This window comes from Lithobates pipiens, unplaced genomic scaffold (genome assembly GCF_037356315.1).
Source record: "Lithobates pipiens isolate NorthernLeopardFrog02 unplaced genomic scaffold, aLitPip1_a1.2 Scaffold_8, whole genome shotgun sequence".
NCBI classification, from domain to species: Eukaryota; Metazoa; Chordata; class Amphibia; order Anura; family Ranidae; genus Lithobates; species Lithobates pipiens.
The window spans coordinates 504,153,555-504,165,859 of record NW_027507903.1 but is presented as its reverse complement, the minus strand read 5'-3'; the positions used below and the strand labels follow the sequence as shown (position 1 = coordinate 504,165,859).

Sequence of the window (12,305 nt, the reverse complement as noted above, 5' to 3'; positions counted from 1 at the left end):
ATCTGCCTCAGACATCGCTGGACCCTGGGACAGGCAAGTGTCAATTTATTAAAAGTCAGCAACTGCAATATTTGTAGCTGCTGGCTTTTAATATTTTTTTTTTTAAAGGTGCAGCTCCTCTTTAATGTACCAACCAGGAAAACAGAATTTTCAAATAAGTGATCAGAAATTATGATTTACATATGGCTTAGATTTCTTTAGAACTGAACATAATAAAATGCTCAACGCTCCCTTTCAATAAAAAGCTGAACTCTGGTAACTAAAAGAGTTACAACACTTCACCACGAAAACAAAAAGGATATCATTGATCAAAACAGTTACAAACATACTATATGTCACCACAATCCTGAAGCGACAGTATAACTAAACAACTGATAAATACAGACTTGAAAGCAAATGAGCAGAAACCTAAATTATCCAATCAGAATGTATTAAATTGATCAGACTGCTCTAAACACACATCCGATTGGCTGCTAGAGGTCACTGGACTCTTCAGATCACAGATCAAAGCTCCGCTACCACTTGCTGCGGATTCTGGATTAGCCAGCAAACGCTAAAACCCTGCCCCAGCGATAGGATGAAGAATACAACACCTACAGCATAGATGTGACCCTAGATTACTCGACATTAAGACTAAACACTTCCACCCACTTATGTGTGACAGCTCTGAGTCACCTATCACTTATCACGACCATAGCTGAAACTAATAACAATTTTGGTGCTTTTTATTAGCTGATGGACATACAAGTCAGCAATGATTAAAGTGGAACAGGATTTTTTTTTTTTTAACCCCTGTCATTCTAGACTTAGGCTGGGTTCACACTTGTGCGATGCCAGACATTACATGTGTTTTGCAAAACATTACTGTGCAGATGACATGCGATGTCTGTGCGATGCAAATTCAACTACGGTTTGAATGGCTGTATTTGCATGAGTCACATCATAAGGGTGCAGGACCCTTTTTTGTTCTGCAGTGAAATAGGATCGCATGGGTGTTCACACATATGCGATCCGATTCGTGTGTATTGACACCCGCAGAGGTTCGTAGAGTGCAATGTGAACCGCCATTGATTCAGGTGCGATGCAGGAACCCGCACAGGAATCGCGTTGGTTTGCACAAGTGTGAACCAAACCTTAGACCAGAAAGTATGCTATACTTCCAGCGCACTTGGTCAAATAGCCATCTCTAGCATGCTAGCTGGCCAATTAGGGAGCATATCTGGACTAGCCTCTCCTAAAGGAATGGCCACACTGTAAACGTGATGGATCCCTTGTGTATTTAAAAAAAAAAAAAAAAAAAAAAAAAAAAAACACATAACTCAATTATTTCTTAAAATAGTCATCAAGCATATAGCCTTAAAGTGTTAGAACATAGTGTAGACCAGAATGTTTAGTAGTATTAAAAGGGGGTTGTAATTTTTCTTTTATTTATTTTTTTCTTACTGTAGCGCAAAAAAATTAAAAAATACCACCAAAAGAAAGCTCTATGGGGGGAATAAAAATTGTGTTTGGGTAAAGCGTCGCACGTGCAGTTGTCATTCAAAATGTGACAGCGCTGAAAGTTGAAAATTGGTCTGGGCAGGAAGGTGTACAAGTGCCCTGGTACTGAAGTGGTTAAATGTGTATGTCTGGGGGGAAACAAAAAAATTCAGCACATCTCTACAATATATGCATATTTTTTTTTTGGGGGGGGGGGGGGGGGAATACACTTTTTTGAATAATAAAATAAGACAACAGTAAAGTTATCTCAAATTTTTTTTTTTTTATATATATTGTAAAAGATAATGTTACGCCAAGTAAATTGATACCCAACAAGTCAAGCTTCAAAATTGTGCCCACTCGTGGAATGGCAAACTTTTACCCTTACAAATCTCTATAGGCGATGTTTACAAAAAATTGCACAGGCTGCATATTTCAAGTTACAGAGGAGGTCTAGGGCTATAAATTATTGCTCTCGCTCTAGCAATCGTGGCAATACCTCACGTGTGGTTTGAACACCGTTTTCGCATGCGTTCACTTCTGCACCTGAGCTTGGTGGGACAGGGCGAGCAAAAAAAAAAAAAAAAAAAAAAAAGTAATTTTTTTTTTTTTAACCGTGAATTAAAAAAATAAAATAAAAAACACAACACACAGAGATACTGTGTTTATTTTTTTTCCCCCCCTAAATAAAACACACACACACACACATCACACGCACACCCCAGTACAGCTCAAGATTACACCTATATTTAGAAAGTTACTTCCCCAGACAATAAGTATGTCCTTCACACTCATTTCTGGGCCATGTAACAGTGCCAAATATCTGATTAAACTGTCAGAGAGAACAGCGAGATTATCAACTCTGCATAAGACCGTATACATTAATATGGTCCTCCTGAAGACTTCTGCACCCATTTGAAGGGCTGTTTTAAATCGCCCCCCACTCTGAATGAAGGAGCACAGGGGGCACCTTTGGATAGTGGCTTGGTCAGTCGGGGGGGGGGGGGGGTGTTAGACGTTCTAGCAGATTTAAATACACTAACAAATTAACACCAAAAGTTCAGCTAATACTTTACCACCAGTTACAGCAATCACCTTTGTTCCTTTAGGGATAAAGGTTTTACATAAATAGAACCTGATCATTGCAAGTGCCCCTCTCAGCAGTATATGGTTCATCTCATCTCTGTAACGGTTTCATTCTCCTGGACAGCTTGTTTTTTTTTTTTTGTTTTTTTTTTAAACAGCCTCATTGGCTGGATCACAAGATGAACATAAAAAAAAATAAAAAAAATACATGCACATCTAAGAATTGATAAACTGCAATATAATACACATTTGCCTTCAGATAAATAAAAATCCATGCAGAAGAATTTCACACATTTGGAGCTCTGTGTTGTCACTTTCCACCTTAATATCCGGGAACAAATGGACACCCAAACTCCCAATGACCACAAAATGCATCTAAAAATCACATCTAATCTTTACTGCACTCGCCCATCTCCCAAAGCCATTATTAAACCCAAACTGCCAGGCAAGGGTCAAAGGAGCAGTCTCCACCTCGTCAATGCAGGGTTGTTGTTCCCTGATCGGCAAGCCAATTCCCCTGGGAAAGTATACTGTGTGCACTGCCCTATGCAAATACCGACTTTAAGAAAGCCTCCAACTATGCAGTGGCATTTTGGTGTTCCTGCTAAACTGTTACAGAATTACCTTGCTTTGTTGTTTACAGGTACACTTTGTACAATGCAGCAGACTGGCATATAAACTAGGGTTCATGTGAGATTAAACATGATATAAATGAAATGGATAAGACATTTGCATAGCATGCAAGAAGGTGTTGCCACACAGGTTCTAGCTGATGAATAAAAAGTCACAGGCATGATGTGAGAGCACACATTTAAATATGTAATTTTGTGCCATCACCCTTCCAAAAACTAAATGCAGCTTTGTTTAAAAAATGTGCACACATATACATATGATTATATATTATCAAATATGTAGTAAAAATAAAAAACACACAAAAAACCCTTGTGAATAAAGTCCAATTATAAACAAGAAAAGAGAAAGAAAGGGGGGGGGGGACCCCAACACACAGTTGCAACTTTTCTGGTATGATTATTTCCGATTTTTGGTGCTGAAAGCGGTAGAATTATTTAGCATTTTATATCGTAGGCTTATAATTCTTAAAAATAAGTCGCTTAAATATTTCCAAACCAAAGTCTAGTAGACATCCTGGCTATGATAAAGTTTGAAAAATTAATCATAATATAATAACTATAAAAAAAAAAAAATATTCAATAATGTAATCAAAAACACAGAAATTTGCTCAGTTGCAGAATTGTTGCTGTCATTAGATTTAGTATTTGATGACGAATTTCCCCACAAATCATTATCGCTCAATTCTGCAAGTGATTCTAATTTATCATCGCTGTTTTCTAGCTGGCCTAAAACAACTTGACATAAAGGGACACTTTTTGGTTGCTATGGAAAATCTCCAAATTCCAGGCAGAAACAAACAGTATTTATAATATAAAACTGCATGCAGGGCACTGGACAGACCACTAGGGACAAAGGGCATGTGTAATTTTTGCATACAGTACTGCAATCTGTAAGATTACAGTGTCCTGTATATGTACTGTTTTTACTTTTTTTTTTTATTTGGCGCCGTTCTGTCCCTGTCCGTCACAACGCTCACAGGGAATGGAGCCCGGTGGAACTCGGCACTGTGTGAATCGATTGAGGACACAGCGGGGAGACATCGCAGGATCCAGGGGACAAGGCAAGCAACTTTTCCTGTATCCTGCAATAACCTCGAGTCTGGCTCGGGGTTACCGCTAACGGTACTGAAAATTCCACCCCGAAACAAACTCGGGAATACTGCCAGGGAGGTTAAGGGCCCTTTTACATGGACATGGGCTTTCTGATCAGGTCCACCTGTAAGCTTTTCAGGTGAATTGGATCAGAAAATTCATGCAGCACTATAGGCAGGCTGATGTAAATGAACTTCTGTTTTGGACTCCTGCATGGACTCCTCGTAAAGCATTTCATACACTGGACAGTCTAGTTCAGTGGTTCTCAACTCCTGTCCTAACTAGCAGGTCTGGTTTTAAGTATTACCTAGATGCAGACTAGAATACTGCAATCACTGAGCAGCAAATGACATCCCTTGTGCAGTATTTCAGTTATCTTGCAAACCTGGCCTGTTTGGGGTACTTGAGGACAGGAGTTGAGAACCACTGCTCTAGTTGAATGTTATTCTGTTTCCTCCTAACCCTTTCACTCATCAACAAGCAAATGAGATTAAATACAATTTTTCCAGTTTCATCGTATACCTTATTTTAGATCTAGAGATGTCATCAATGTCTCAGTTCTTCTCTATGCAATGCACACAGATTATAACTGGTGGGAGGGGATTCCTGAAAACATTACATCACCCTGCCTCAGTATGATTCTCAAGAGCCCTCAGCCCTGATGCAAGAAAGGGGCTGGCACTTGGGTGGAGTTATGCAAATATCAAAATACCTTGACGGTTGGATGTCAATCTGGACAAGTGGGAGTTCTTAGGCAGGCTATATTTGCATGCAGACCACCCTAGGTAAAGCCAACATGTGATGTTGAATCTCTACGATTAAAAAGATGGAAACCCAATGAAAAGGAGTGGGTCAGAAACAGTGTATGTCCATTGAAGTCTATTACACACTAAACTAAATCTGCTGCAGAAAAAAATAAATAAATAAAATAAAAAGGGATCTCTGACCCTTTTCAAAAAGCGCATTGGCTCAACACAAAAAATAAAAAAACAAACAATACAAAATGTGAACTAGATCCATAGGAAACCATGTTAAATAGACTATAGTGCATTTCTGCAAAACACAAATGGTGGCGGAACAAATGCTTAGTTACATAAAAAGGTTCTTTTAAATACAATATCTGACAAGCAGACGTATTAAGGAAGAACCAAGGACAGTAACCTATAGCAACCAGAGTTCACCTTTTTGCTGATTGGACACCTAATGCAAAAAGGTTCATTGGGGTAACTAAGAATGTTGGCACATCAGGGACACATGCAAAATTGACAGCACAATGTATTTTATCCTTCTGTAAATTTTAATTAAAAATAAATAAGTGTAAAAACCAATTGATGGCACAATGAGGACCTGTCATGTTCTGAAATAACTTGCTGTGACACATACAGGTTTGATGCCACAAAAGGGAAACACTCACGGCAAACATCGGAAAGACAAAAAGATCTGTAACACATTATGAGAGACAATACAAGATCACCCTTACAGTGTAGGTAAACTATAACAATCAACTTTTATTTGGAAACTTAAGTTTGTTAAAGCAGAGTTCCAGGCAAAAAGAGAACTCTGTCTCAAACGATTTATGGTACCTTTTTTTGCACGATCTAGTCAGGACTTCCATGCCAAGTCGCCGCGGCGAGGTAAGTCACTTGTGAGGTTTTATCGGGCCCCCTCATTACCTTCTGGGACCCATGTATGTCCCAAAAGACATCTGGGCATTCAAAAAGAGCTTCCCCACTTGCACAATAGGAAACCAGCTGTGAACTGCCCATTTCCCTTACTTGCAATCTAGCACCTGCATCCGAAATTGATGGACTTTGGGTGTCGACATTGCAGGCTCCTTGGACAGGTAAGTGTCCTTATATTAAAAAAGTCAGCAGCTACATTTGTAATTTTTTCCCTAGGCTGGAGCTCCGCTTTAAATATATCTTTGAAAGAGTTTTGTTGCATCTGTGCAAAACATCTGCTGATCCTGCCAGAATTTTAGTGCCCTCAACCATCCTGTGCACTCCAAGGGTGCATGCACGTCCCTTCATGACTTTATAGTTTGTATTTCTCTGGGCTGTTTTATGTATTCTCCGAGTGCTCAAGGAAGAGTGGTTCCATAGAACCCTGCAAGTCAATGAGCCACCCCTATAAGAAAAGTATGACCAAAGATTTTTGGACTATACATGGGCCACAGAAGTACAATGACTTTTGCTCTCCTGTGACCCAGCTAGCTGGTAGAGGGATATTGCCTGATATTAGCTGAAAGAGCAGAGCCGCTCCAGGTTCAAAAAACATCCCATAATATTGCCAAGATGCACCCCACCCAGCCTGGTACTCCAGCGAAAGCTGGAGGAGCAGGATGGAGAGACAACTGACAGTCACTGTTCTCTGCTTGCAGCAGACCAAGAGCTGAGCAATCATTTGATATGAAAGATATGGTTACCTAATCCCCTGTCCAGGTCTTTCATCACCGCTGTTTCATGGTGCAGGGGACCGCTAGCCCAGGGATGCAGATGGTCCCTCTCCAGCCGCTCACCTGCTGCCCCTTTGTGCCGACATCACTCCTCTTCTGGGTCCAGAGAGGACCAAGCTGCCGGTCAGCCAATAGGAAATGCCCAAATCATGCAAGCAGACACTTGGAGACCCCAAGGACAGGGCAGAAAGTAAACAAATAGAGGAGAGAAGGCTTGGGCTTGCAGTGTCACATGACCAAATACTTACACAGGTTAAAAAACAAAAAAAGGGGGGGGGGGTTGGGGGAGGAAAATAAAAGATCAGACGATGCAACAAAACAATGGAAGGCTTACAATCAGCCTCTGAAATGGTTTTGATTTAATGTGTCAAAATAGGATTATACAAAGAGGACCTGTCATAACAAAAAAATAAATATAAATAAAAAAAAAAGGCTTGCCATATAAACATAGGGATCGGTTATGACAGCATATATGACACACAGGTGACTTAGTATTACAAAGTTATAGCACCGAATAGTTACCTTCAGTAGACACAAAGACAGGATACTAACAGGACCAGTCAATGACAAATGGGCGTGGCCTAGCGTACACACCCTCTCCCACAAGGCGGCGGCGGTGTTTTTACTACTTGTGATAATACGAACGTTTTAATCTACATATATGTGAGTAGCCACTTGTTTTATACAATAAAGGCATTGATTTGAAATACAGTTTTGCACTATGGAAGTTTCTGTATCTTTTTACATAAGAACAAATGAGGAACAATTGAACAGCATACCGGACCAGCTTTATATAGCAACACAGGGGCTCACACTGTGGAGGCAAGTTAACCCCTGCGGGGGCAGGGGAGCTGGTGAGTGCGGCAATTTACTTCACGCATGGATAGCGCACCAGTTTTATTCCAGTATACACTAAGGCACTGAGCACGAGTCACTTTCATTGATGTCTATGGAAAATTCTCGGAAGAAAAAAAAAAAAAATTTCAGAGGGAATGTAATTTCCTTGAGGACTTTCCAAAAAAATTTCTTTTAATTTGATCATTTCCAAACTTTTTTCTTTTTGTGTTAAAAAATTATTACAATTGCAAAGAAATGTTAACTGTTTTGGTTTTTTAGAAAATCTGAAAAAGATTTTTGAAACACTTTAAAAGAAAGTTTTGTTTATGTAAAATAAAATGTAAGCTAGTCAGGCACTAGAAGCATTAACTCACACTGTTGCACATCAGCACTTTTTTGCACAAAAGTTGTTTATGTCATTTTTCTATTATGTTGATTTTACTGTCATAAGTTTTTTTGATTTCTAAAGAATTTGTATCAATATTGTTTTCACTGCGATTCAGCAACACTAACACTTGAGAAGGTAGAATAGTGGTAACCCAGTTCACATTTTTTCCACCAGTATAGGAGAGCGCCGCAACTACCTCTTTATTTTCTTACGTTTTTTCCCTACTCATTCAGTTGGGAGGTTTTTTGGTAGTGGCAGCTTCCCTTTCAAGCGATTTCGTTTTTTTTTTTCTCATTTCTAATCACTGTCTCCATAGCGCAAACCCCACCCTCCTTTTTTCAGATAGAATTGTGCTTTTAGCTGCGGACAGATGAAGTTATATACCGCAGCTGAACGCACACAATGCTTTCCTATGGCCCCATTCACACACTGCGTTTAGTGGTGGTTTTGTTAAATGCGGTTTTGTGCAAATAGAAAAAATAAAGTTGACTGTGTCCAGGAACGATTTAGCGCAGCTATCTGCGCATAACTGCAGGTAAATCGCAGTGTACCATTTCTCCTGCAGATAGCAGCAGCAACAAGGAAAGAAAAACAGGAAGCACATCAGAAATGGCAAGAATGTTCCAAACGCAGCCGCATGTAAAACGCAGCTAATCGCAACCTACAACTGCAAGTGAACGCTGTGTCATTATTCTCTGAATTAAAGAAAAAAAAAAAAACAACATGCTTTTAACAGCGGCAGAACAGCTGCCCGTGTGAAAGGGGCCTAAGAAGTGAGGTTACAGCAACACCATTTGCGTGTGGTCAGACAGATTTGGGATGCAACTGCCAGGACCTTGTCTGGATGAATGTGGAACTGCTGGTCAACAAAAAACTTGGTGGGTATTTCTCACCATTCCCCCAACATGACCAATTCATAACAACGGATTGTGGCAGCTACAGACATTTGACAGCAGAGCACCGCCCACAACAATGACACAAGGAGAGCGTGCCATACCAAGAAGAGATGTCATGGCAGGTGCACCTCTATAAAATGTACTTGTTGTGACACCAATTATCCAACATAACTACACATCGCAATAAGACCCAGACTAGAAGGATAGAAAGTGGACCTGTCATCGTACTCCTAACAAGACCACCCAGAATAAGATAAAGAGGACCTGTGAAAGAACATATCACAATAAGACCCAGAATACGATGATATAAAGTGGACCTGTCATAGTACACATCACAATAAGACCCAGAATACCATGTTATAAAGTGGACCTGTCATCAGGCTCATAAAAAGAAGACCCAGAGTAAAATATAAAGGAGAACCCATCATAAGAACACCCAGAATAGAATGATATAAAGTGGACCTGTCATAGCACATAAAACTAGAAGACCAAAAAATAATATTATTATAGACCTATCATAGTACACTTGATGAGAACACCAAGAAAAGAATATTATAAAGTGGACCTGTCACAGCACACCCCATAAGAAGATCCAGTATAGAGTAATATAAAGTGCACCTGTCATAGTACCCATCTTAATAAAGGCCCGTGCACACAAAACGAAAATCGGAAGTAAGCGAACAATCTGACAATTTTCAGATTAGTACGGTGCTTTCGAAAGCCGATTACGAATTTTCGGATGACAAAAACTTGATGGGCAGGCTATAAAAACTGTTATCGTACGTGAACACAACATCCAATTTGCGTATAATTGGTACAGTTTTTCGTCCGGAAAAAAAAAATAAAAAAAAAAATAAAAAAAATCGTAAGAGCAGGACTATGCATGCTCAGAAACAAAAAATATATACAAAACAATTCAAACACATCACTTCTGAACTTTTGACATGAGACTAGCATGTAACAAAAAAGGGACGAACGGTCATCTGAAAATCTGATCGTGTGTACGAGGCTTACGACCCAGAATACAATGATATAAAGTGGACCTGCTATAGAGCAATGATGATACAGCAGTGCACAGATCATTAGAACATAAGACAAAGCGGCCATTACTGATAAGGGTCTGGACATGCCATACCAGTCTTGTGTTAATGTCCTTGTGACATAACAGGCCCACTTTAGATCATATTTTTAGGTCCTATTCTAATGCGCTTTTATTTTAGAGAAGGCAGTGAAGGTACCACTGTGTTATGCCAGGGGTACGCTATCATTTCATAATAAGACCCAAAATATGACAATACAAAGTGCACCTGTCATTGCACACAATGACACATCTTTACTGGATACCACAGAATAAAAAACACACTGCAATAAAGACCCAAAACATGATATATAGTGGACCTGTCATAGCACAAGAACACCACATTATCACCCAGGATAGGACACAATGCTGACATGCCAAAACAAGACCTAGAACAGCGATTTGGGACATGGCATACTTGTTTTGTGGTTCTGTACATTGCTGGGGTGACCAGATGACATGACAGGTTCCCCTTTAAATCCTCAAATCCTGGATCTCACTGTGATGTGTTCTTACTTTGGGTAATGCAGTGAAGGGGTCACTGTATCTCACAAAAGGTGCATTTCCTATCAAATAAGGCCCTTTTCACACTTGTGCAACTTGTCTTGCGACTCAGGACTCATGACAAGTCACATGACAAGTCGTACCCCATGATTTCCAACGAATAACAGTCATATCTGTGTGACTTCAAGTCGCACCGGCTTCAAAGTAATCCCAGTACTACTGTGACCTCAAGTATAGACAGGCCTTCCCTGCAATCGTGGCAAAAATCGCAAAGTCGCAGGCGCAAAAAAAAAAAAACAATCACACAACTTTAAAGTCGGGACAGTGGGAAAAGGCCTAAAATATGATGATCTGTGCTTTTATTAGGCAATAACAGGTACACTTTGTGTTATATTTTGGGTCTTATTGTGCAATGATACAAAGCATACCTGTAATGGTAAACAATGACACATTCACTGCAAAACAACTACAGGACACAAAATATGAGAATATAAAAGGGGACCTGTCATGTTACAAGGGTACCACTGCAGTGCACACAATAAGATAAGTTTGCCATACTGAGACCAGATGACAGATATGTCATAGATGGTTCCAAAGTGCATCTGTCATGAAGAATAAAGATGACACATAATCATATTAAACAAAATAACAGACTGTCATCAGAAGACTCAAACATGGAATGTCAGGAGAGTAGGAGCTAAGGGAGACACAATATGCTGCAAAGGGGACCGGACTTGTCACCAAGGGGACCCAATGTGCTGCAAAGGGGACCCCTTGTGACCGGTAACAAAAGACATCCAGCACATCACAAAGGGGACCTGACCTGCCACAGAGGGAATCTGACCCAGCACAAAAGGGACCGGTCCTTACCCTACACAAAGGAGACCCAATGTGTCACCTAGTTACAGATCACTGCTGGATTACAAAGAACGGCAATCTGTCATGCCAAGACCCAAAACAATAGCAGACTGTCATGATAAGACTCAGAAACATAGCATGCCAGGCAAGCATTAGCCAAAATGGCATAAGAGGGACCTGATCTCTCATAAAGTGGACACAACATGGCACAAGGGGTACCTGCTCTCTCACGAGGGGGACCCAACATGGCATAGTTACAGATCCCCATTGTATTAGAAAGGATGACAAGCTGTCATCCGAAGAGCCATAACAAGACCAGGTCAGGTGATGGTATAACAAAGAGGACCAGTCATGGCACACAGTGCCAGCCCATTATTGTATAACACAAAGCCTGCCATCACCCACACACTGATATGTCAGCCACAGAGAGGACCTGTCATGTCACACACACAGCAGCCCCAGGGATGTCAGGCCAGGCAGGGTGACAATGGCAGCTGGCAGTCTGCAGTCCTAAGCCCAGTGTATGTGGGCTCCTCTCACCTCCTCCTGGTAGCCCCCAGCAGCTGACATCTCCCCGGCTCCGCTCAGGCCCCCGGCCTCGGACTCCAGGTCCCCGTTGAGCAGTGAGGGCCCCTCGGCCGATCCCCCGCTTAGCGCCGCCATCTTGAAGTGATCCGGAGGCGCGGGAGCGAGTACGAGAGACAGGCGCGCTCGCCCCTGTGCAGCCGGTTTTCTGTCATAATCCCCAACCCATCAAAAACTCCCACCGCTTGTACTGCGCATGCGTGAGCGCGGGCACGAGAAGGGCTTTCTTCTGCACGTCGGATTGCGACGTAAAAGCAATCTGAACTACACCAACTCCTCTTGCCGCCGGACCGCGCTTGCGCGTTCTTCGTGTAAAACGAAAATCCGATCCCAACTGTTATGGCAGCAGTGCGCATGCGCGGCAATACCAACCTTCCCTGTCACATCTTCCGACCGTCTCACACATAAACCAAAG

At 41.2% G+C, this 12,305-nt stretch overlaps 1 protein-coding gene across 4 annotated transcripts in view; it reads right to left on the bottom strand.

Moving 5' to 3' along the window:
• BRAF (B-Raf proto-oncogene, serine/threonine kinase) overlaps positions 1-12,013 on the bottom strand; it is a 151,015-nt gene extending 139,002 nt beyond the window's left edge. For all 4 annotated transcript variants that reach the window (XM_077469266.1, XM_077469268.1, XM_077469264.1 and 1 more), the window contains exon 1: positions 11,846-12,013. In XM_077469266.1, the coding sequence (XP_077325392.1) occupies positions 11,846-11,968 (123 nt within the window). In that variant the 5' untranslated portion in view covers positions 11,969-12,013. The remainder of the gene's footprint in view (positions 1-11,845) is intronic.
• Between the last annotated feature and the right edge of the window lie 292 nt (positions 12,014-12,305).